The sequence below is a fragment of the Zophobas morio genome, unplaced genomic scaffold (genome assembly GCF_036711695.1).
Source record: "Zophobas morio isolate AGI-343-1 ecotype UQ-CSIRO unplaced genomic scaffold, CSIRO_AGI_Zmor_V1 ptg000016l, whole genome shotgun sequence".
Classification (NCBI taxonomy): Eukaryota; Metazoa; Arthropoda; class Insecta; order Coleoptera; family Tenebrionidae; genus Zophobas; species Zophobas morio.
The window spans coordinates 2,856,019-2,881,905 of record NW_026972121.1 but is presented as its reverse complement, the minus strand read 5'-3'; the positions used below and the strand labels follow the sequence as shown (position 1 = coordinate 2,881,905).

Here is a 25,887-nt window from a genome sequence, read left to right as displayed (position 1 = left end):
TAGAAAATGGGTTTTAAACTGTATAAAATAACATAGTCCCACACATGCAGTTTATGCCTCCGTGTTGAGTTTTTACCCGAAATGTCCAGATTTTTGGAAAAAAGAAGTCACCTCGGAACTTTGTCGAATAAACCCTATATTCAATGTGCAAAATGTGATAAGTCTATACTTGTCATTTATCATTACATTAATATTTTATTGATTCGTTCAAGCAGGTGGCTCAACAAAATTAAGGAATGAGCCAATTTAGTTTATTGAGTAAATCAGCAACGGCTCCCTACATTTTCCCAGAAAATTTTGGGAATGCAATACAGTTATTTTTAGTATTGCACTGCACCAATCCAAGATGATATACGTGTCCTTGCAAAAATGTTGGTGACGTCATCACAAAATTGTGTAAAGTAAAAACTCAACTCGAAAATGCTGGATATGTTTCATTGTGCTTAGGTACGAGGGAAGTTCTGTCGAAACAATTTTGAACCAATTTTTTTCCCGAATTCTGGATGTCTGGGGTAAAACTCAACACGGATTCATAAACTAAGTATACGTTTAGGAGTATGTTATTTTATATCATGTGGCTATGTGCTGATTTTATTATTCAAATTTCATATATTCCGGAAATTTATATATTACTGTAACTGATTAAAAATTATATAAATTCATTTTGGGGTGTCTAAAAACAAGGGATAATTATAACTATATGAAACAATTTTATTATATACTGTAGTAAGTAAACTGCTGAAGATCATTAACGATACATTACAATGCTATGGGCGTGGTGTTTTTCCAACTTTATATTCTTAGTTGTTTATAAAAGGGGCATTTATATCGATTGTTAATTGACAACTACCTTAACGATTCTTGTGTTCAAATAGTCGTTAAATACGATCGCTGAGCATTCTCTTAGTCCTGAAACGAAAGGATGGAAGGTAAGTTTCTTGAATTTACTCAGTTTTAAAGCGAAACCTTTTCAGTAACAAATTATATGAGAATCTGTCGGTTCTTCACGGTGGACATTTTTGAGTGTAGAACCATGAAATATTTACTCTTGGTAGTATCTTTGATTATATCACTTTTGATTCTCCTTCAAGGATATTTCTTTTTAAAAAAATTCGAATTGAAATATTTCGTTCAGTACGAGCCTATTTACATTCTGTTATTATATGTGAGTAACGAAATTCGAAACATAAGTTAAACTAATTATTATTATTAATTGTAGATGGGGGTATCCATTTACTGCCAAGCTTACACCACTAACATAATCAAAACTTACATACACGAAATCCAAGTGTGGAAAATCGAAGAAGCCACAAAAGAGATTAAAGGAAAAGTGAGGCAAACTTGGATTTACATTACGGCGTACATGTGCACGACCACAGCACTAGGTCTCCTGGGTGCGATATGCACCTTCGTACCAACTTCGATAGACAAGGATCTTATTTTCGTTTACAAAATAGTAGAACTGTATTTTCCGCAATGGGAAAATGTTATCGTGTGGTGTTTAAAACCTACGTTTTTTGTGTTGACCTACGTGGGAATAAGTGTACCTGGATTCGCGATTTTGTATTTCCACGGCCACGCCAACCTGCAAAAATTTATGCTGAAACACTGCATACAAGATATCAACGCCAAGTTCGAGCACGTAGAGTACATAAGATGGAACAACGTGGAGTACCACAGACAGATCGAAGATAAATTAATGTCTTGTGTGAAGTACCACATCCAGCTCACTGAGTAAGATAGTCATAAATTTTGAAGTTAACACCAACGAGTTTTTCAGAATCGCTTCAAGAGCCTTAGGACTCACGCAAGTGTACGTTTTGCCGTTTCAAATCATGGGTACCTGCGTAATGGCTAGTATTCTTCTAGTCTTTTTTGCGGTACTTCTTCAACTAACGTCAAATTTTTAATTAACATTGTAGTTTGAAGGTTCTTTGTCCGACCAGTATTTTCGCATGGTACTTATGATACTTACGACGTCTGCTATGTTGCTAGGGTTTGCAGCCGGTGGGCAAGGAATCGAAGATTGGGTACGTTGTAACATAGTCGTGGTACTTTACCAAACCCCAAATTACTTACAGTCAGAGGAAATCTACGAAACTCTGAGCCAAGTCGAGTGGTACCACTGGAACTCAAAAAACAAGAAAACTTACCTGTTTTTCCTGATGCACGCGACGCGAAAATTCAAGATCAAGTACTCTGAAAACATTTCGCTTAACTATCAGTTGGGGCTAAAGGTACGATTTGGGGTTGCTGGGGCGAAATAAACCTGTGATTTCAGGTCGTGAACGCCATTTTCTCCGCGATGTCGGTCATATATAGTTTACAGCAGAAGAAGTACTCGTAAGTAAAGTAGGTGCATCACAACGTAGTCGAGATAAATTTCTCTAGTATCGTTTTATTGTTAAAATGTTAGCTTTCCATTCAATAAAAAAAATGCCGAGAATTTTAGTTTCATTTATAAATAATAATAGTAATAATAATAGTAATACGATTGTTTAAGTATATTATAGTTGGACAACCTAATACAAATTTTACTTCGCCTAAATAGTGAGCTTTAGGACAAGGAATCCAGGGGGCGTGGGACAAATTTTTCGTCAACGCGCATTTTCACTACAGTGAGCCAACATATTAGATTTATTTTACTCTACATCAGATGGCGCCATCAAACATTAGCAAAGGCAAACACCCTTCACTCTGCTCTTATACGAGGAGTTATCCATAAATCCATAATTAACATTGTTCCGTAAACAGTAATGTGTATAAACATATATGTACAAAATATGAAAATATGCTTGACATAAAAAATATAAAGCAACGCGTCGTAACGTGATACGAAAGAATTGAATTTAAATGAATTTGACGCCTATTTTTATTTGACTATATCTGAAGACTGACAGAAACTTTCCAAGGGTTTTTAAACTAGTATAATTGTTTAGTTACAAAAATATTAACACAAAATGAAAATATATATTCAAAGTAAATAACAGAATGACATAAACTTTGGGCGTTGACATTACAAATAATTACAAGACAGAAGAAAACGCATTAAGAACTTAAGAAGCATGTTTGTAATATCGAGTTGTTAAAGGCTGCTTTGAAGACTGTTTCTATGAAAAACAATTGCTGTTATCCGACGTTTTGGTAGATTTTGTTCCAAAAATACGAGATAACTAATTGTTTCTTGAACTAGTTTCCGTAACTTCTAAAATTTAAAAAGGACACGCCGTTCTGCTGTAATAAAATCTAGAATAAGGTCAAAATCAGACTAATATTACATCTGATTTTGTCAACCACATGAATATAATTTACATTAAAATAAGTTACAGACATTTTTTGAAATGTTTATTATATTTCGAAAACAAGATAAAATAAATAAAAAAATAAAATGTGCAGTTTATAAACTTCAGAATTTTAGTATAAAAATAATCATGTTTGAAGCTTTATTTTGTCTGTTCGATTGGGTGTATTTGGCCCCTCTCGGGATATAACACCGACATCAGTGCACCGACCCAACGTTCTTCAACCGATGGGATGATTTATTACTTCCGTTATGCTGGCCCTACACACAGCCATCTGGTTTTCGGATTTTCGGCACAGTTAACTCTTTGCGCACTGACACAAAGTATTTTGTTCACGCCAGCATCAAAAATACTACGCCGAAAGCACTTCTTCAAGTGTTATTTTTTTAAGATGTAATATTTGTCAGCGTTTCCAAAAATTTCCTCTTTGCACAGGTCAACTAATGTTTCGTAAACCGCATTTTAAAATTTTTGTTATTGTATTTTTTACTTTTTAATTTTCTAAGGCATGAAAAAATCCCATATAGGTTTCTATGCATTTATTAACGAAATCAACTGATAACTTGCGCGCCATTTTGTGTTAATTAATATCAATAGTGATTATGATAATTTTAATCCATCTGAATGAAAATCCACCTCCCAAATATTTTACACCGATATAAATTTATTACTTTCTTGGCACGATTTGTAATCCGAAGTCTCCCTCCACATGCAATTTTTCGTCGCCTGAGAACTTGTTTGATCTACAGACCAAAGCACACTCAGGCTATTATCGGCTTTAAGCGATTTATCTATAAGCCGACATTCGTTAGAGTTGATCTGATACACATCCACTACGAAGAACTAACCCGTTTCGACCATTGGACTTTACACCGAATAAGTGAACAAAGTTCTTGAACATCTTAACGATTTAATGCATAATGTTCCCGAATGACAAAATTTACATTTCAAATTATGTTATCAAATGGTAAAACACTCACCAAAATTTGTCACCAACAATAAAATGACGCAATCTCCAAATTTTACAATAGTATATCCTCCGTTTACGGTTTATGCATCCGTGTCGAGTTTTCACCTTTGACATCAAGATTTTTGGAAAAAAAATTTTTCAACTTTTCCTTATTTTAATTGTTAAATTTCTAAATTTTTCGGTTTTTCGAGTTTCCAGTTCTATATTTTAATTTTTCAAATTTCCGAATTTTTAAATTTTTTGAGATCTCAATTTATTGAGATTCGGATGTTTCGATGTTTTGATTGTTCAATCTCTGGCTTTATCAATTTTTCCATATATTTGGCCTATTTCGGTTTCCCAATTTTTCGATTTTTCCACTCCTAGATTTTTTGGTCTTTTGATTTTTCGATCTCTCGATGTCTCAATTTTTGAATTTTACGATGTTTCGATTTTTCGATTTGTTGGTTTTTCGATTTTTTGCTTTTCGGTTTCTCGATTTTTCGATGTTTCGATTTTTGATTTATACGCTTTTTCAATTTTCAAATTTTTTAAATTTTCGACTTTTCGATTCGTTGATTTTTCAGTTTTTCGATTTTTAAATTTTAGATTTTCGAATTTTTATTTTTTTGATTTTTTGATGTTTGGATTTCTCCATTTTTCAGTTTTAGGATATTTTAACTTTTCAATGTTTTAAATTTTAGATTTTTCGATTTCTCGTTTTTTTGACTTTTCAGTTCTTCAGTATTTAAATTTTTCTATTTTTGAATTTCCCACTTCTCTCGATTTTTTAGTTCTTCAATTCTTCGATTTTTCGACTTCGCTTTATTGGTTTTTCGATTTCTCAATTTTTGAATTTTCTTTCAGTTTTGATACTTTTCAATACTTCGATTCTTCGATTTTTCGACTTCTAAATTTTCGATTTTTTATTTTTGGATTTTCAGTTTTTTTTTTTATACTTTCGATTTTTCAATTTTTCAACTTTTCCTTATTTTAATTGTTAAATTTCTAAATTTTTCGGTTTCTCGAGTTTCCAGTTCTATATTTTAATTTTTCAAATTTCCGAATTTTTTAATTTTTTGAGATCTCAATTTATTGAGATTCGGATGTTTCGATGTTTTGATTGTTCAATCTCTCGCTTTATCAATTTTTCCATATATTTGGCCTATTTCGGTTTCCCAATTTTTCGATTTTTCCACTCCTAGATTTTTTGGTCTTTTGATTTTTCGATTTCTCGATGTCTCAATTTTTGAATTTTACGATGTTTCGATTTTTCGATTTTTTGCTTTTCGGTTTCTCGATTTTTCGATGTTTCGATTTTTGATTTATACGCTTTTTCAATTTTCAAATTTTTTAAATTTTCGACTTTTCGATTCGTTGATTTTTCAGTTTTTCGATTTTTAAATTTTAGATTTTCGAATTTTTATTTTTTTGATTTTTTGATGTTTGGATTTCTCCATTTTTCAGTTTTAAGATATTTTAACTTTTCAATGTTTTAAATTTTAGATTTTTCGATTTCTCGTTTTTTTGACTTTTCAGTTCTTCAGTATTTAAATTTTTCTATTTTTGATTTTCCCACTTCTCTCGATTTTTCAGTTCTTCAATTCTTCGATTTTTCGACTTCGCTTTATTGGTTTTTCGATTTCTCAATTTTTGGATTTTCTATCAGTTTTGATACTTTTCAATACTTCGATTCTTTGATTTTTCAACTTCTAGATTTTCGATTTTTTATTTTTGGATTTTCAGTTTTTCATTTTTTATACTTTCGATTTTTCAATTTTTCAACTTTTCCTTATTTTAATTGTTAAATTTCTAAATTTTTCGGTTTCTCGAGTTTCCAGTTCTATATTTTAATTTTTCAAATTTCCGAATTTTTAAATTTTTTGAGATCTCAATTTATTGAGATTCGGATGTTTCGATGTTTTGATTGTTCAATCTCTCGCTTTATCAATTTTTCCATATGTTTGGCCTATTTCGGTTTCCCAATTTTTCGATTTTTCCACTCCTAGATTTTTTGGTCTTTTGATTTTTCGATTTTTCGATGTCTCAATTTTTGAATTTTACGATGTTTCGATTTTTCGATTTTTTGCTTTTCGGTTTCTCGATTTTTCGATGTTTCGATTTTTGATTTATACGCTTTTTCAATTTTCAAATTTTTTAAATTTTCGACTTTTCGATTTGTTGATTTTTCAGTTTTTCGATTTTTAAATTTTAGATTTTCGAATTTTTATTTTTTTGATTTTTTGATGTTTGGATTTCTCCATTTTTCAGTTTTAGGATATTTTAACTTTTCAATGTTTTAAATTTTAGATTTTTCGATTTCTCGATTTTTTGACTTTTCAGTTCTTCAGTATTTAAATTTTTCTATTTTTGATTTTCCCACTTCTCTCGATTTTTCAGTTCTTCAATTCTTCGATTTTTCGAATTCGCTTTATTGGTTTTTCGATTTCTCAATTTTTGGATTTTCTTTCAGTTTTGATACTTTTCAATACTTCGATTCTTTGATTTTTCAACTTCTAGATTTTCGATTTTTTATTTTTGGATTTTCAGTTTTTCATTTTTTATACTTTCAATTTTTCAATTTTTTAATTTCTCAATTTTTTGAATATTTCTTTCAGATATGAGATAATCAATATTTCAATTTTTCGACTTTTCGATTTTTGAATTGATGGATTTTTTTTGATTTCTCGATTTTTTACTTTTTGGATTTTCAATTTATTGTAAACTTTAGATTTTTCAATTCTGCGACTGTTTTATACTTCGATTTCTCAATTTTTCAACTCTTCGAAGTTTTAATATTTCATTTTTTAAAATTCTAGGTTTTTCGATATCTCGAGTTTTCAATTCTTCTATATTTCAATTTTTCGATTTTTTTAATTTTAATTTTCGATTTTCCAGTTTTTCTTTTATTAAAATTTTTCGATTATTCAATTTTTTCATTTCTCAATTTATCGAATTCAGATGTTTCGTTGGTTTGATTGTTCAATTTCTCAATTTATCAATTTTTCAATTTTTAACTTTCCGTTTCGGCTTCCGAGTCCTCCATATTTCGATCCTCCGATTTTTCGATTTCTCGATGTCTCAGTTTTTGAATTTTTCGATGTTTCAATTTTGGGATTTCTCGGTTTTTCGATTTTTTTTCTTCTGAGCTTTTCAATTTCTGGATTTTTCAATTTTTCAATGTCCCGATTTTTCAATTTTTTAATTTTTTAAATTGAATTGGATTTCTCGATTCCTCAGTTTTGCGATATTTTAATTGTTCAATGTTTTAAATTTTAGGTTTTTCGATTTCTCGATTTTTTGACTTTTCAGTTCTTCAGTATTTAAATTTTTCAATTTTGCAAATTTTTACGTTAAATTTTCAGTTTTCTGATTTCTCAAAGAAGCTATTTTTGATTTTCCCACTTCGCAAAGTTTCGATTTTTCAGTTCTTCAATTCTTCGATTTTTCGACTTCGCTTTATTGGTTTTTCGATTTCTCAATTTTTGGATTTTCTTTCAGTTTTGATACTTTTCAATACTTCGATTCTTCGATTTTTCGACTTCTAAATTTTCGATTTTTAATTTTTGGATTTTCAGTTTTTCATTTTTTATACTTTCGATTTTTCAATTTTTCAACTTTTCCTTATTTTAATTGTTAAATTTCTAAATTTTTCGGTTTCTCGAGTTTCCAGTTCTATATTTTAATTTTTCAAATTTCCGAATTTTTAAATTTTTTGAGATCTCAATTTATTGAGATTCGGATGTTTCGATGTTTTGATTGTTCAATCTCTCGCTTTATCAATTTTTCCATATTTTTGGCCTATTTCGGTTTCCCAATTTTTCGATTTTTCCACTCCTAGATTTTTTGCTCTTTTGATTTTTCGATTTTTCGATGCCTCAATTTTTGAATTTTACGATGTTTCGATTTTTCGATTTGTTGGTTTTTAGATTTTTTGCTTTTCGGTTTCTCGATTTTTCGATGTTTCGATTTTTGATTTATCCGCTTTTTCAATTTTCCAATTTTTCAAATTTTCGACTTCTCGATTCGTTGAGTTTTCAGTTTTTCGATTTTTAAATTTTAGATTTTCGAATTTTTATTTTTTTGATTTTTTGATGTTTGGATTTCTCCATTTTTCAGTTTTAGGATATTTTAACTTTTCAATGTTTTAAATTTTAGATTTTTCGATTTCTCGTTTTTTTGACTTTTCAGTTCTTCAGTATTTAAATTTTTCTATTTTTGAATTTCCCACTTCTCTCGATTTTTCAGTTCTTCAATTCTTCGATTTTTCGACTTCGCTTTATTGGTTTTTCGATTTCTCAATTTTTGGATTTTCTTTCAGTTTTGACACTTTTCAATACTTCGATTCTTCGATTTTTCGACTTCTAAATTTTCGATTTTTAATTTTTGGATTTTCAGTTTTTCATTTTTTATACATTCGATTTTTCAATTTTTCAACTTTTCCTTATTTTAATTGTTAAATTTCAAAATTTTTCCGTTTCTCGAGTTTCCAGTTCTATATTTTAATTTTTCAAATTTCCGAATTTTTAAATTTTTTGAGATCTCAATTTATTGAGATTCGGATGTTTCGATGTTTTGATTGTTCAGTCTCTCGCTTTATCAATTTTTCCATATTTTTGGCTTATTTCGATTTCCCAATTTTTCGATTTTTCCACTCCTAGATTTTTTGCTCTTTTGATTTTTCGATTTTTCGATGCCTCAATTTTTGAATTTTACGATGTTTCGATTTTTCGATTTGTTGGTTTTTCGATTTTTTGCTTTTCGGTTTCTCGATTTTTCGATGTTTCGATTTTCGATTTATACGCTTTTTCAATTTTCAAATTTTTTAAATTTTCGACTTTTCGATTTGTTGATTTTTCAGTTTTTCGATTTCTCAATTTTAACTTTTCAATTTTTAAATTATTAGTTTTTTTCGATATTTTGAGTTTTCAGTTCTTCTATATTTCAATTTTTCAATTTTCGGAATTTTTAAATTTTCGATTGTCCATTTTTTTTATTTTTCGATTTTCCAGTTTTTCGATGTTTGGATTTTTGAATTAACCGATTGTTCAATTTCTCGATTTTTAAATTTTAGATTTTCCAATTTTTATTTTTTTGATTTTTTTATTATTCGATTTCGAGGATTTACTGCGTTACATACAGAGACTTTAAATACATAGACTGGCTGTTAGTAACATTTCTAATGCATTTTGGTGAAGCCACGGCGCATGGTAGTATGGACGCCATTGCTATAACTTTTATGTCAAATTAAGTGAGGTTGTGGTGGTTAGCAGCAGTAGTTTCTAGCACAGAACGTTTCTAGACCTCGAAATAAAAGTGGTTGTGTGTCGGGACTTACGAGATTGTTTGTAAATGTGGCCATTAAAAATGAGTTGGTAACTAAAATGTTTGCCTTAACTTTGCAAAGTAGGACCATACATTTTTTTTCTACATAATGAACATTTGTTTAGTATGGATTAGTTGGACGTAAATAATTCTTATTTTAATTTATTGCTTAAATTAATTTTGAGAAATTATTTGACTCTCGGAATAGGTTATGAGTGCCGCTTAAGTACTGAGCGTGAAAAAGCTATCTCTTTAAGACAAAAATTCACGAAATTAATTTTGTTTCAAGGACATTAATATTTTTAAAGGAATTTACATATACATATAGATATTGTTATGCTAAATAAATAATTACAATTTGTTGTCTTTTTTATTTAACATTTTAAATTGCATTTTGTGACCGGAAAATTCAAATTTCGCGCACTTACGGTTATAAGCAATATGGCGGTCGAAAAACTTCACGTTTTTCCTGACACAGCCAGTCTATGTATTAAAGTCTCTGGTTACATATTACAATATATTACATATATGTAAAGCCCTCAACACGTACGTTTGCTTATTTTGTGACTGCTACCCGTTTACGTCCGTTTACTACCTTATCGACATCACGTGCTTACAGATTATTTTTACTCCCTTCCGTAAGGTACCGCCACTTCATAGTGAAGCGAGTGAGATGTAAAATATATGTTCATTCTTTTCTTCATGGGAAAGTAATTGTCCATATAGGTTGTCCAACTATAATATACTTAAACAATGGTAACACTATTAATAACAGTACTGTATCTCCAAATTTTCGGGAAAATGGAATGAGCTATTTCTGATGTAATCAATAAAGTAAATTGACTCATTCATTAATTTATCCAATGCATTTGATAGGGTAGATCATTGCATATTGTTAAAAAAACTTGATGGTATAGGAATAATGTCATCAGCTATTAATGATTTTTAGAAATCTCCTGTTTGGTAGGGAACAATTTATTGAAATTCACGGAGTCAAGTCAACACTCTTTCCTATTAACAGCGGTGTTACTCAAGGCAACCTAGGCCCGCTGTTGTTTACTGTTTTTTTCAATGATGTACTAAATGTTACTAATGGTAGAGTGTTTATATATGCCGATGATTTAAAAATAGCTAAAGTAATAAAAACGAACAGAGATTGTTTAGTTTTACAAGATAATGTAGATAAATTAGCGCTGTGGTTTGAACAGAATAAGTTAAGCGTTAATAAAAAACAAATGTAGAAAAATTACGTTCTCCAGGAAAGACACTAATTTTAATTTATATTACAATATTAATGGAACTTTGCTAGAAAACTGTAATCAAATACGCGATTCAGGCATAATTGTAGACTCTGCATTGTCATTTGTTCCTCATATCATTGATATAACAAATTCAACTATCAAAACACTTGGCTTCATCTGTAGAAATACTAAAGAATTTAATAATATTTTATGTATTAAACAGCTTTATTATAGTCTAGTTAGGTCAAAATTAGAATCCTGTTCTATAATTTGGAGACCTCATCACCGAATTTACATTTATATTATAGACAACGTTAACAGGAAATTTGCTAAATATCTGTATTTTAAAATGTTCAACTCTTATCCTGTTAGGTATTGTAACCAGAGAGCTCCTCTTAATATAGCGAATGAAAATTTTCTCGAGTACAGACGAAATATTGCTTGTTTTGTATTTTTGCAGAAATTGGTGCGTGGAGATAGATTCTGACCAGCGTTACCAAGTAATATTAAGTTTTGTAAAAGTAAAAAATGAAACATTGAAAAAACAAAAAATCATAAAATCTGAACAACGAAAAATCGAAAAATTGTAAAAATGAAGATAATAAAAAGCGAAAGGAAAAATTGCAAATTGAAAATTTGTTGAAATGAAAAATTAAACAGATTTGAATTTGTCTTGTTAACAGGAAGTTTTATACGAGATATGTTTTCCTAATCGGGAGTACAGTAGTGAGCTGGGGATCAAGGAAACAGCGGTCTGTGGCTTTTTCATCGACAAAGTCTGAGTATATGGCGCTAATTGATGCGGCAAAAGAGGCTATTTACATGAAGAAATTACTGAGGAGTCTTGGTGTTAACCTCGAGATGATAATTTTGAAGAATGTCGCTGCTGAGGAGACGACAGCGGACATTCTAACCAAAGAACTTTCCAAGACTAAGCATGAAAAGTGTACACAAGGTCTAGGGATAAGACGCGATGGAGTAAAGTGTTTGCTTAAGTAGTTGGGGTTTGCGGGGAAGTGTTGGTCATGTGTACATTTATTTCATCCCTCACATAGTCAACATAGTTCGCAATCTATCCAAGGGGCCTCGAGTTCGATCCCCGCAAACCCATTTTTTTCCTGATTTTATTACTTATTATATTCTGAAATTTTATGTATTACTGTAACTGATTAAAAATGATAAAAATTCATTTTAGGGTGTCTAAAAACAAGGGATAATTATAACAATAAGAAACAATTTTATTTTATGCAGTAAGTAAACTAATGAACGTCATTAATGAGAGATTACAATGCTGTGGGCGTGGTGTTTGTCCAACTTTATATTCTTAGTAGTTTATAAAAGGGGCATTTGTATCGATTGTTAACTAGTAACTACCTTAACGATTCTTGTATGCAAATACTCGTTAAATACGATTGTTGAGCATTGTCTTGGTCCTGAAACGAAATGATGCAAGGTAAGTTTCTTGAATTTACTCAGTTTTAAAGGGAAATCTTTTCAGTAACAAATTATATCAGAATATGTCGTTCCTTCACGGTGGACATTTTTGAGTGTAGAGCCATGAAATATTGCCTCTTGGCAATATCTTTGATTATATCACCTTTCATTCTCCTCCAAGGATATTTCTTTTTAAAAAAATTCGAACTGAAGTATTTCGTTCAGTATGAGCCTATTTACATTCTGTTATTATATGTGCGTAACGAAATTCGAAAAATGAGTTAAACTAATTATTAATTGTAGATGGTGGTATCCATTTACTGCGAAGCTTACACCATTAACATAATCAAAACTGGCATACAGCAAATCCAAGTGTGGAAAATCGAAGAAGCCACAAAAGAGATTAAAGGAAAAGTGAGGCAAACTTGGATTTGCATTATGGCGTACATGTGCACGACCACGGCTCTAAGTCTCGTGGGTACGATATCCTTCATCGTACCAACTCCCAGAGACAAGGATCTTATTTTCGTTTTCAAAATATCAGAACTGTATTTTCCGCAATGGGAAAATTTTGTCGCGTGGTGTTTAAAACCTACGCTGTTTGTGTTGACCTACGTGGGCGTAAGTGTACCTGGATTCGCGATTTTGTATTTCCACGGACACGCCAACCTGCAAAAATGTATGCTGAAACACTGCTTGCAAGATATAAACGCCAGGTTCGAGCACGTAGAGTACATAAGATGGAACAACGTGGAATACCACAGAGAAATCGAAGAAAAATTGATGTTTTGCGTGAAGCGCCACATCCAGCTCACCGAGTAAGATAATTATAAATTTTGAAGGTAAAACCAACAAGTTTTTCAGAACCGCTTTAATACCCTTACGACTGGCGGAAGTGTACGTTTTGCCGTTTCAAATCATGGGTACTTGCGGCGTGGCTAGTATTCTTCTAGTCTTTTTTGCGGTACTTCTTCAACTAACGTCAAATTTTTAATTAACATTGTAGTTTGAAGGTTCTTTGTCCGATCAGTACTTTCGCATGTTAGTTTTGGCACTTACGACGTCTGCTATGTTGTTAGGATTTGCAGCCGGTGGGCAAGGAATCGAAGATTGGGTACGTTGTAACACAGTCGTGGTATTTTACCAAACCCGAAATTACTTACAGTCGGAGGAAATCTACGAAACTCTGTGCCAAGTCGAGTGGTACCACTGGAACTCAAAAAACAAAAAGACCTATCTGTTTTTCCTGATGAACGCGACCCGAATATTCAAGATCAAGTACTCTGAAAATATTTCGCTTAACTATCAGCTGGGGTTAAAGGTACGACTTGGGGTTGCTGGGACGTAATAAACCGGTGATTTCAGATTGTGAACGCCATTTTCTCCGCCATGTCGGTGATATATAGTTTACAGCAGAAGAAGTACTCGTAAGTAAAGAAGGTCCATCACAACGTAGTCGAGATAAATTTCTCTAGGATCTTTTTATTGTTAAAATGTTAGCTTTTCATTCAATAAAAAAATAACGACAATTTTAGTTTTATTTATAAGTAATAATATTAATATTAATAATAATAGTAATACATTGCCCGTTTGTGGTCGAAAAACGCGTCTGCTTTTTCTTAAAAACTAGGGGAAGTAGAGTTTTTACCTGCAATGCCGTCTGATGATTAAAGCAAGAATATGAAAAAATTGTGACTCGATAACTGTCGTTTATCAATGCATCCACAGATTTTACAGTTACTGGTGTGTAGCGGTGAGGGGAGATTATAAACAATTGTGTATGGCACACAGTTTTATTGAAAATTGATTATTACATCAGAGCACCCGTGTGCTAGATGTTCCGGACAAAACTTAATAGCGACTGACTTAAAAACTAACTGTGTCGGTGTAACATAAGAAGTCGCCCCCGAATCGAAACCCAATGATTTTTTACGGGTCAAACGGGTCAAAGGGGTGGCTGCAGACCTGCAGCTGCAACGTTTCTTTGACACACCGACGACATAGGCGTACTAAAGACATAGGCGTACCGACGACATTGTAGCACACGCAACAGTTACTTATACAGGGTGACTCAAAAAAATTAATGAATGAGACAGTTACTTATACAGAGTGACTCAAAAAAATTAATGAATGAGACAGTTTATTGTATTGCTTAAAATCTAGAACGACTCCTCAATTTTTCCGAGAATTTGGGAGTACAATACCGTTATTATCGGTGTTACACCACATGTGTACGAGGTACATATTATAAATTTTGTGTGGAAAACTCATGTACTTTAACATTACACACATATCATTTATTTTAACTTACAAAATATCATGAAAAAAGTAAAATTCGCAACATCAACCATTCGACCGATTTTTTGGTATCTCAATTTTTCGTTTTTTCAACTTGCGTTTTATCGATTTTTAAGTTTCTCAATTTTTAATGTTTCATCTGATTTCCAATTCTAGATTTTTCAAAGTTTTCATTTTATACTTTTTTGTTTTTTCATTTTTTGTTTCTCATTTTTAGAATTTGGCAATTTTTTCATTTTTTTGAGTCGAAAGTTAAAAACTCGAAAAAGTCGAAAATCGAGAAACTTGAAAATCGAAAAAAACTATTAAAAAGCAAAATTGGAATGAAGAAAGAAACCAATGGAATCGAAAAATTAGTGACCCAAAAATTTAGAATCGCCAAAATTTTTGAAAATTGTACAACTGAAGGATCGAAAAAATGAAAGACTAAATTGTGATAAATTGAAAAATTAAGAATCGAAAAAGTCTGAACTGAATTTAATTTCTCTTTGTGTATACATGATCATGTCCACGATAGATTAACGTCTGTTGGAACAAACTTATTATTATTATTATTATTATTAATATTATTATTAAAAAATTGGAATAAAGAAAAAAACAATCAAATCGAAAAATTGGTAACCCAAAAATTATAAAATTGAAAAATTAAAAGTTGAAATGGTCTTAAAACCAAGTGTTGAAAACAGAAAAAATTCTAAAACCGTGTAATTGAAAGATTGAGAAATTTTAAATTGCAATTATTATTACATATTTAAAATGAAAACTAGAAAAACTGCAAATGAAAAATTGAGGAAACTGAAAATTAAAAAAATCTAAAAATTCCAAAACCGAAACATTGAAAACCGGAAAATTGCAAATCGAGAGAATAGAAAATCCAAAAAATGAAAAATTTTACACTGAAAAAAGGAACATTACAAACGCAAAACATCGAAAAACCGAAAAATTGAAGAAGTGACAAATTGAAAAATCGTGAAACTGCAAATCAAAAACTAACAAAATCTAGAAATTGAAACGTCAACAAAACAATTTAAAACTAAAAAATTGCAAACTGAAAATTTGTTGAAATGAAAAAGTAAACAATCGAAAAATTTGAACCGAAAAACTGGAAAATTTCAACAACGAAAAATTGAAGAATTGAATAAAATATTGAATAAAAAAAAACAATAATGACAAAAGAATTGCGGTCTTGTTAGTAATTTCTTACGTGGACAATGAGTAGCCGATAATCATCAATTATTGATATTAATTCCATCGCTACGTCAAACTATATTTAACATAATTGTCGCTAATACTGGGAAGTTTCTCTTTGTTCAATCTTCAAAGGGGATCCAGGTAAGGGCAGACAGTATCTTATTATTATTATTACAATTTCCTTAACAAATAAAACTAAAATTCTTCACGCAAAACATCAATTTACAGAGGCGATACATAGACAATTTATTTGAGAAATTTGAAATGGGTCATTGCAATCCGGTCTCTACACCGTTAGAGTTGGGGATTAATTTGACGAAAGACGGAGAAGAATACGCTTGCCCGAAGAATATCTCTTATCAAGAAGTCGTCGACGGACTGATGTATTTATCTATGGTAACTAGACCAGATATAACACATGCGGAAGCTACCTCAGTCAATTTAGCAGTTGTTTTAGAGAGTCTCGTTGGAAGGCAACAAAAAGGATCTTACGTTATCTTAAAGAGACTACATATTTGAATCTATATTTGAACCTCCGGTAATGTACACTGACGCTGAATGGGTCAGTTGTCTTGTTAATAGGAGGTTTTATACGAGATAAGTTTTCCAAATCGGGGCTACAGCAGTTCGCGATCTATCCAAGGAGCCTCGAGATCGATCCCCGCAAAGGCAACTTGTTTTCTGCTTTAATTATTTGAATTTCATTTAAGTATTATGTAATCCTATGTATCATTAAAACTCATTAAAAACTATAAAAATCCATTTTGGGGTGCCTAAAAACAAGCAATACATAACTATATGTATACGAAACAATTTTCTTAATCATAGTAGTGAAACTACTGAAGATCATTAACGACATAATGCTATGGGCGTGGGGGTTGTTCAACTTTATATTGTTACTACATTATAAAAAGTGTATTTGTATCGATTGTTCATTAACAACAACCTTAACGATTCTTGCGTTCAAATAGTAGTTAAATACGTTCGCTGAGCATTCTCTTAGTCCTGAAACGAGAGGATGGAAGGTAAGTTTCTCGAATTTACTCAGTTTTAAAGCGAAATCTTTTCAGTAACAAATTATATCAGAATATGTCGTTTCTTCACGGTGGACATTTTTGAATATAGAGCCATGAAATATTGCCTCTTGGCAATATCTTTGATTATATCACTCTCGATTCTCCTCCAAGGATATTTCTTTTTAAAAAATTTCGAATTGAAGTATTTCGTGCAGTACGAGCCGCTTTACATTCTGATATTATATGTGAGTAACGAAATTCGAAACATGAATTAAACTAATTACTAATTGTAGATGGTGGTATCCATTTACTGCCAAGCTTACACCACAAACATTATCAAAAGTTCCATACACCAAATCCAAGTGTGGAAAATCGAAGAAGCCACGAAAGAGATTAAAGGAAAAGTGACGCAAACTTGGATTTGCATTATGGCGTACATGTGCACGACCACGGTTCTAAGTCTCGTGGGTACGATATCCTTCATCGTACCAACTTCCAGAGACAAGGATCTTATTTTTTTGTTCAAAATATCAGAACTGTATTTTCCGCAAAGGGAAAATTTTGTCGTGTGGTGTTTAAAAGCTATGCTGTTTGTGTTGACCTACGTGGGCGTAAGTGTACCTGGATTCGCGCTTTTGTATTTACACGGCCACCTCAACCTACAAAAATTTATGCTGAAGCACTGCTTGCAAGATATAAACGCCAGCTTCGAGCACGTAGAGTACATAAGTTGGAACAACGTGGAATACCACAGAGAAATCGAAGATAAATTGATGTCTTGCGTGAAGTACCACATCCAGTTCACTGAGTAAGATAGTTATGAATTTTGAAGGTAAAACCAACGAGTTTTTCAGAACCGCTTTAAGAGCCTTAGGACTCACGCAAGTGTACGTTTTGCCGTTTCAAATCATGGGTACCTGCGTAATGGCGAGCATTATTCTAGTCTTTTTTGCGGTACTTCTCCCACTAACGTCAAATTTTTTATTAACATTGTAGTTTGAAGGTTCTTTGTCCGACCAGTACTTTCGCGTGGTACTTTTGGTACTTACGACGTCTACTATGTTGCTAGGGTTTGCAGTCGGTGGGCAAGGAATCGAAGATTGGGTACGTTGTAACATAGTCACGGTTTTTTACCAAACCCCAAATTACTTACAGTCGGAGGAAATATACGAAGCTCTGAGCCAAGTCGAGTGGTACCACTGGAACTCAAAAAACAAAAAGACTTATCTGTTTTTCCTGATGCACGCAACGCGAAAATTCAAGATCAAGTACTCTGAAAATATTTCGCTTAACTATCAGCTGGGGTTAAAGGTACGACTTGGGGTTGCTGGGACGCAATAAACCTGTGATTTCAGGTCGTGAACGCCATTTTCTCCGCCATGTCGGTCATATATAGTTTACAGCAGAAGAAGAACTCGTAAGTAAAGAAAGTGTATCACAACATAGTCGAGATAAATTTCTCTAGGATCGTTTTATTGTTAAAATGTTAGCTTTCCATTCAATAAAAAATAACAACAATTTTAGTTTTATTTATACATAATAATATTAATAATAGTAAAATATTGCCCGCTTGTGGTCTAAAAACGCGTCTGCTTTTTATTAAAAACTAGATGAACAAATTGTGACTCTATAACTGTCGTTTATCAATGCAGTCGCAGATTTTACAGTTACTTATACAGGGCGACAAATAGTGATCAAATAACAAAAACTCCGACAGAGCTGAATTTTGGTACAGACCTTGGGTACACCAGTAGAAATAAGTTGTCAAAAGTCCCCATAGATCCCATGTGTTCTAAAAAAGTTATTCAAGGTCAAAAGTCAATTTTTTTTGTTTTTTTCGATTTTTCTCCGAAACGGTAAATTTTATCAAAAATATAGTTCAAACAAAAATTATAAAGCTTAAAATTATCTACAAAAATGGTCCGTATAGTTTTTTACCTAAGAACGACCATTCCTAAGATATCGCCGTTCTAAAAGTTGAAGCAGTTACATTCTACATGATATGCACACATTTCCACACCACCTGTGATGTAGTGTACTTGGCGCGTTTTTTTAACGTGGTTTACCCAGTAAGCCTACGATCTGTTATGACGGAGTTTTATGGGAAAATACTGTAATAACTGCATGATGATTATTGATTTTTGTTTTGAAATCTTGCAGATGTTTTAAGGTTATAAAGAGCATAATAAATTTTTAGTCAAAATAAATTTTGTTATCTTCTCCAAAAAACTGATGACGTCAGCTCAACAGTTTGCCGAATAAATCCTAACTAGAATATAATCGAAAAATTGAGGAACTGAAAAACTGAAAAATCGAAACCTTGGCAAGTCGAAAATGGGAAAATCAAAAAAATAGATTAATTGACAAATCGGAAAACTGAAAATTCAGAAACGTCAAAACTCGAAAATTTAAAAAATTGGAAAATTGAAAAATCGGATAATTCAAAAAACGAAAAACCCATAAATCGAAACATCGAAAAATTCAAAAACTGAGACAATCAAAACATCCATACATCCGAATCTCGATAAATCTTCAAAAAATTGAAAAATCGAAAAATAAAAAATTCGGAAAAAAGAAAAATTAAAATATACAAGAACTGAAAACTCGAAAAATTCAGAAATCGAAATATATATAAAACAGTCCAAAATTGAAAAATCCAAAGTTTAAAGAACGAAAAACTGAAAATCCAAAAAATTAAAAATCGAAAAGTCGAAAAATAGAAATATTGAAAAATCCCAAAACTGAAACAAATATCCAAAATTGAGAAATTGAAAAATTAGCCAACCGAAAAATCCAAAAATCGAAGAATTGAAGAACTGAAAAATCGAAACTGCGAAACGAGAACCGGGAAAATCAAAAAAATATATATTAATTGAAAAATCGGTAAACTGAAAATTTAGCAACGTCAAAAATTTGAAAAATTGTAAAATAGAAATACTGCAGAACTGAAAAATCAAAAAATCCAGAAATCGAAAAATCCAAAATTTAAAACATTGAACAATCGAAATACCGAAAAACTGAAAAATGGACAAATCCAAACCCCAAAATTTAAAAAAATTGAAAAATCGGATTACTGAAAAATCGAAACATCGAGAAATAGAAAAAAATCGAGAAATTGATAAATTGAGAAATAAAAAAAAAATGAAAAATTTTAAAAAAGAAAAATTAAAACATCGTAAAGTTGAAAAAAAAATTAAGAAATCGAAGTATAAAACTGTCGAAAATTTGAGAAATCTAAAGTTTGACGAAAAATTGAAAATCCAAAAAGTAAAAAATTGGTCTAAAGAGTTTAGACAGTACTTCCCTCGCTGTCGGAAACTTGACGACTGCATGCCTATTGTGTTTTTTTTCTCATTACATTTTTGTAGTGGGAATTTAAAAAAAAATTGCGATGACGTCATCAACATTTCAAGGACACGTATATCAATTGGGATAGATGTAGTGTAATACTAAGAATAAAATTATTATATTCTCAAATTTTCGGGAAAATGAATTGGGTCGTTTTGAATATTGATTTGTAATAATCAATAAAATAACGAAACAATTTACTCACGTATACGTATCAGAGGCAACTGAAAATCGTGTATGTATAAACATTCTTAATTTAAGATGACAGGCGTAACAGCATACGTGAGAGTCAAACAGAGAAACAGTAAACAAAACGACCATCGGTTTTATTGCTTCGACTTCCGCTTATTATATAAAACATTGGGTTTTATTTTAATTCTTGACGGTGAAATTCACAATCGGTTGATTATAAACATGTCTGTTTCACATTCGCGGAACCAAGTGAGCGCATAAAACAAATGCAGGTCTGTAATGTTAAAGTCGATGTAAATAAGCGTGCTACCCTTATGTTTCAACCGAGTTTTTCCTTTAACAAATTTTGTGTCTACCAAATTGGGTTGGTCGGGGTGTAATACTAATAATAAGTGTTGCCTTTAATTTAATCAATAAAATAAATTGACTTCATTAATTTTTTTGAACCACCTCTTAAGAAAATCTAAAAAATATGAATGGAATGATAAATTACAAGTACAAACTCATCATATTTTTTGCATTTTAGATAGGATTTATTCAGCAAAATTTAAGGGTGACGTCGTCAATTTTTTTAGGAGGGATGAACAAATACATTTTGAACAAAAGTTTACCATGCTTATAATAACTTTAAAATATTCCCTAGATTTCAAAGCATTCGGTTTTGTAATTCCTGATTAAATCGATAAAATAAATTCACGCCTTCATTAATTTTTTTGAGTCACCCTGCATATGCAAATCCAAAAATATGAATGGAATGATAAATCACAAGTACAGACTCATCATATTTTGTACATTGTAGATACGATTTATTCGGCAAACTTTTGAGCTGACGCCATCAGTTTTTTGTAGAAGATAACCAAATATATTTTGACTAAAAATTTATTATGCTCTTTATAACCTTAAAACATCTGCAAGATTTCAAAGCATTCGGTTTTGTAGTTCCTGATTAAATCAATAAAATAAATTTACGCATTCATTAATTTTTTTGAGTCACCCTGTATATGCAAATCGAAAAAATTTGAATGGAATGATAAATCACAAGAAGAGACTCACCATATTTTGTACATTTCAGCAAAATTTTGTGGTGACATCATAAATTTTTTAGGGGGGAGGACCAAATACGTTTTGATCAAAAATTTACCATGCTTATGATAATTTTAAAATATCTTCAAGATTTCGAAGCATTCGGTTTTGTAGTTCCTGAGTAAATCAGTAAAATAAATTTACGCTTTCATTTATTTTCTTGAATCACCCTGTATATGCAAATCCAAAAAATATGAATGGAGTGATAGATCACAAGTACAGACTAATCATATTTTGTACATTTTAGATATGATTTATTCGGCAAATTTTCGAGCTGACGTCATCAAGTTTTTGGAGGGTAAGCAAATATATTTTGACTAAACATTTATTATGCTCTTTATAACCTTAAAACATCTGCAAGATGTCAGAGCATTCCGTTTTGTAGTTCCTGATTAAATCAATAAAATATATTTACGCATTCATTAATTTTTTTGAGTCACTCTGTATATGCAAATCCAAAAAATATGAATGGAGTGATAGATCACAAGTACAGAGTCATCATATTTTGTACATTTTAGATATGATTTATTCCACAAACTTTTGAGCTGACGTCATCAAGTTTTTGGAGGGGATAAGCTAATATTTTTTGACTAAAGATTTATGATGCTCTTTATAGCCTTAAAACATCTGCAACATTTCAAAGCATTCTGGTTAGCAGATTAAAAATTAAATTTCAAAATGTTGTTTTATAATTTTGATTTTTTTTCCAAAAATCTGGACGTTTCGGGTGAAAAGTCGATTCAGAGTTGTAAACTACATGTGTAGGACTATGTTATTTTATACAATTGAAAACCCATTTACTATGTACAATTTTGAAGTGACGTCATCGCATTAGTGGTGGAGATGATTAGACAAATTTTGGTTAGCGTTTTACCATCTACATGATATTCTTAATATAAGTACAAAATTTCACAACAATCAGTACTTTCGGAGATTATCTGTGTAATAAAATCCGGGACAACAGACGGACAGACGGACGGACAGACGGACGGACAGACGGACAGACAGACGGAAATGGGAGACCTATTTCTTCGTCTTCTAGGGGTCATGAAAGATCGAGAAAACGTAAAAGTAGAGAGTCGGCCGACGGACTCGATTACAATACTTCCTTTGCTTACGCTCGGGAAGTAAAAATGACGAGAATTTTTGTTTCATTTATAAATAATAATAATAATAATAGTAATACATTGCCCGCTTGTGGTCTAAAAACGCGTCTGCTTTTTATTAAATATTAGGCGAAGTGTGATTGTATATTTGTCGTTTATTAATGCATTCACAGATTTTGCAGTTAGTTATACAGGCTGACTTAAAAAAAGTTAAAAAATCGAAAAAGCGGGAAACTTGGAAATGGAAAAAATTACTAAAAAGCAGAAGTAGTTTAAGATGGCGTACAGTCAACAGGGCGATAAAGTTGGTTAGATGTAATGTAATACTGAATATAAAAGTACTGCATTCCCAAATTTTCGGGAAAATGAATTGGGTCGTCTTGAATATTAATTTATAAGCAATAAAATAACGAAACAGTTTGCTCACGTATGCCGCGCGTTTTAGCAGAGGCGACTGAAAATCATTTATGTATATCAACAAGCGATAACAGACTGTATACGTGAGAGTCAAACAGAGAAATCGCAAACAATACCGATGGTCGCCCAGACTTTTTTATTGCTTCGACTTCCGCTTAATACATAAAACATTGGATTTTATTTTAATTTTTGATGGTGTAACAAAACAAATGCACGTCTGTAAATGTAAATAAGCGTGCTGCGCCTATGTTTCAAACGAGTTTTTACTTTACAAAATTTTGTGTCTATCAAAATGGGTTGGTGCAATGTAACACTAATAATAATAACAGTATTGTATCTACAAATTTTCGGGAAAATGGAATGAGCTATCCCTGATAACGTAAATTGACTCATTCATTAATTTATCCAAAGCTTTTGATAGGGTAGATCATTGCGTATTGTTAAAAAACTTGATAGAATAGGAATATGTCATCAGCTATTAATGATTTTTAGAAATCTCCTGTTTGGTAGGGAACAATTATTTGAAATTCAAGGAGTCAAGTCAACACTCTTTCCTATTAACAGCGGTGTTACTCGAGGCAACCTAGGCCCGCTGTTGTTTACTGTTTTTTTCAATGATGTACTAAATGTTATTAATAGTAGAGTGTTTATATATGCCGATGATTTAAAAATAGCTAAAGTAATAAAAACGAACAGATATTGTTTAGTTTTGCAAGATAATGTACATAAATTAACGCTGTGGTATGTACAGAATAAGTTAAGCCTTAATAAAAAAAAATGTATAAAAATTACGTTCTCCAGGAAAGACAATACTTTTAATTTTTATTACAAAATTAATGGAACTTTGCGAGAAAATTGTAATCAAATACGCGATTTAAGCATAATTGTACACTCTGCATTGTCATTTGATCGAAAAAATGAAAAATTAAATATTGAGAAATTGAAAAATTAAAAGTCGAAAAAGTCTTAAAACCAAGTATTGAAAACAGAAAAAATTCTAAAACCGTGTAATCGAAAAATTGAGAAATTTTAAATTGCAATTATTATAACATATTTAAAATGAAAATTAGAAAAACTGCAAATTAAAAATTGAGGAAACGAAAAATTAAAAAAATCTGAAAATTCTAAAACCGAAACATTGAAAACCGGAAAATTGCAAATCGGGAAAATAAAAAATCCAAAAAATGAAAAATTTTACACTGAAAAAAGAAACATTACAAACGAAAAACATAGAAAAACCGAAAAATTGAAGAAGTGAGAAACTGAATAGTCGTGAAATTGCAAATCAAAAACTAACAAAATGTAGAAATTGAAGCGCCAACAAAATAATTTAAAAGTAAAAAATTGCAAACCGAAAAATGGAAAAAAATGAAACATTGAAAAAACAAAAAATCATAAAATCTGAACAATGAAAAATCGAAAAATTGTAAAAATGGAAATAATAAAAAGCGAAACGACAAATTGCAAACTGAAAATTTGTTGAAATGAAAAATTAAACAATCGAAAAATTTGAACTGAAAAATTGGAAAATTTCAACCACGAAAAGTTGAAGGATTGAATGAAATATTAAATAAAAAAAATCGTAATGACAAAATAATTGCGGTCTTGTTAGTAATTTCTTATATAGACAATCAGTAGCCCATAATAATCATCGATTATTGATATTAACTGCATCGCTAGGTCAAACTATATTTAACATAATTGTCGCTAATGTTGGTAACTTTTCAAGCCACGTCGTGTTTAATAAAAAGCAGACGTGTTTTTCGACCAGAAGCATTCAGTATCTTATTATTATTATCACAATTTCCTTAACAAATAAAACTAAAATTTTTCACGCAAAACATCAATTTGTCTTGGATCTTCCGGTAGTACTCGACGTTATTGCAGATGCAGATCCTTGTGTATACGTCGTCCAGTCATCGAACGTCACAAGTTTTCTAGTCATTTCGGTTGACGATATATTGATTATGTCGGGTAGTGAAGTCGGAATCGAACGACTGAAGAGTTGTCTTTGTTAAAAGTTTGAAGTCAAAGATTTGGGGGATCTTGAGTACTGTCTAGGTATTGGCCGAAGAATGTCCTTTATCAAGAACTCAACGGCGGACTGATGTATTTATCTATGGGAATTAGACCAGATATTACACATGAGAGTCCCATTGGAAGGCAACCAAAGAGGTCTTACGTTATCTTAAAAGGACTACAGATTTGAATCTATATTTGAACCTCCGGTGATGTAAACTGGCGCTGACTGGAGCAGTTGTCTTGTTAATAGGAAGTCTTATACGAGATAAGTTTTCCTTATCGGGGGCACACCAGTGAGCTGGGGATCAAGGAAACAGCTCTGCAGCTCTTTCATCGACAAAGGCAATGATAATTTTGAAGAATGATAACATTGGCGCTGAAAACTTATAGGGAAACCCAGTTTTTCAAGCTCGATCGAAGCACATAGATTTACGATATCATTTTATTCGAGACTGTGTGAAGAAGGAGATCGTGATTGAGCACGTCGCTACTGAGGAGATGACAGCGGACATTCTAACCAAAGAACTTTCCAAGGCTAAGCATGAAAAGTGTATACAAGGTCTTGGGATGAGACGCGACGGAGTAAAGTATTTGCTTATAAAGTAGTTGAGGTTTGAGGAAAAGTGTTGGTCATGTGTACATTTATTTCATCCCTCACATAATTTTATGTTGTCAACGTAGTTCGCAATCTATCCCAGAGGCCTCGAGTTCGATCCCCGCAAACCCATTTTTTCCCTGATTTTATTATTCAAATTTCATATATGAGTATTTTGGAATTTTATGTATTACTGTAACTGATTAAAAATTATATAAATCCATTTTGGGGTGTCTAAAAACAAGGGATAATTGGAACTATATGAAACAATTTTATTATATACAGTAAGTAAACTGCTGAACATCATTAATGACAGATTACAATGCTATGGGCGTGGTGTTTTTCCAACTTTATATTCTTAGTTGTTT

At 31.5% G+C, this 25,887-nt stretch overlaps 2 protein-coding genes across 2 annotated transcripts in view; one reads left to right on the top strand and one right to left on the bottom strand.

The window, feature by feature from the left end:
* The window catches only part of LOC135129553 (von Willebrand factor A domain-containing protein 8-like), a 191,885-nt gene that overhangs the window by 142,424 nt on the left and 23,574 nt on the right, over nucleotides 1–25,887 (bottom strand). The gene's annotated exons all lie outside the window — the stretch shown is intronic.
* On the top strand, nucleotides 867–25,663 carry LOC135129730 (uncharacterized). Its single transcript, XM_064056975.1, has 10 exons — nucleotides 867–929; nucleotides 1,220–1,734; nucleotides 1,781–1,880; nucleotides 1,923–2,030; nucleotides 17,912–18,067; nucleotides 18,112–18,173; nucleotides 18,409–18,566; nucleotides 18,716–18,825; nucleotides 25,315–25,526; nucleotides 25,606–25,663. The coding sequence occupies exons 2-10, from the start codon at nucleotides 1,220–1,222 to the stop codon at nucleotides 25,661–25,663; spliced, it is 1,479 nt and encodes a 492-aa protein (XP_063913045.1). The 5' UTR covers nucleotides 867–929.

Excerpts from the sequence above, each read along its gene's own strand:
- LOC135129730 (XM_064056975.1), top strand. The coding sequence starts at position 1,220 with ATGGGGGTATCCATTTACTGCCAAGCTTACACCACTAACATAATCAAA. Across the intron at positions 2,031-17,911 it reads GGCAAGGAATCGAAGATTGG|TCGGAGGAAATATACGAAGC; the intron begins GTACGTTGTAAC and ends AATTACTTACAG. Across the intron at positions 25,527-25,605 it reads GTAAAGTATTTGCTTATAAA|TTCGCAATCTATCCCAGAGG; the intron begins GTAGTTGAGGTT and ends TTGTCAACGTAG.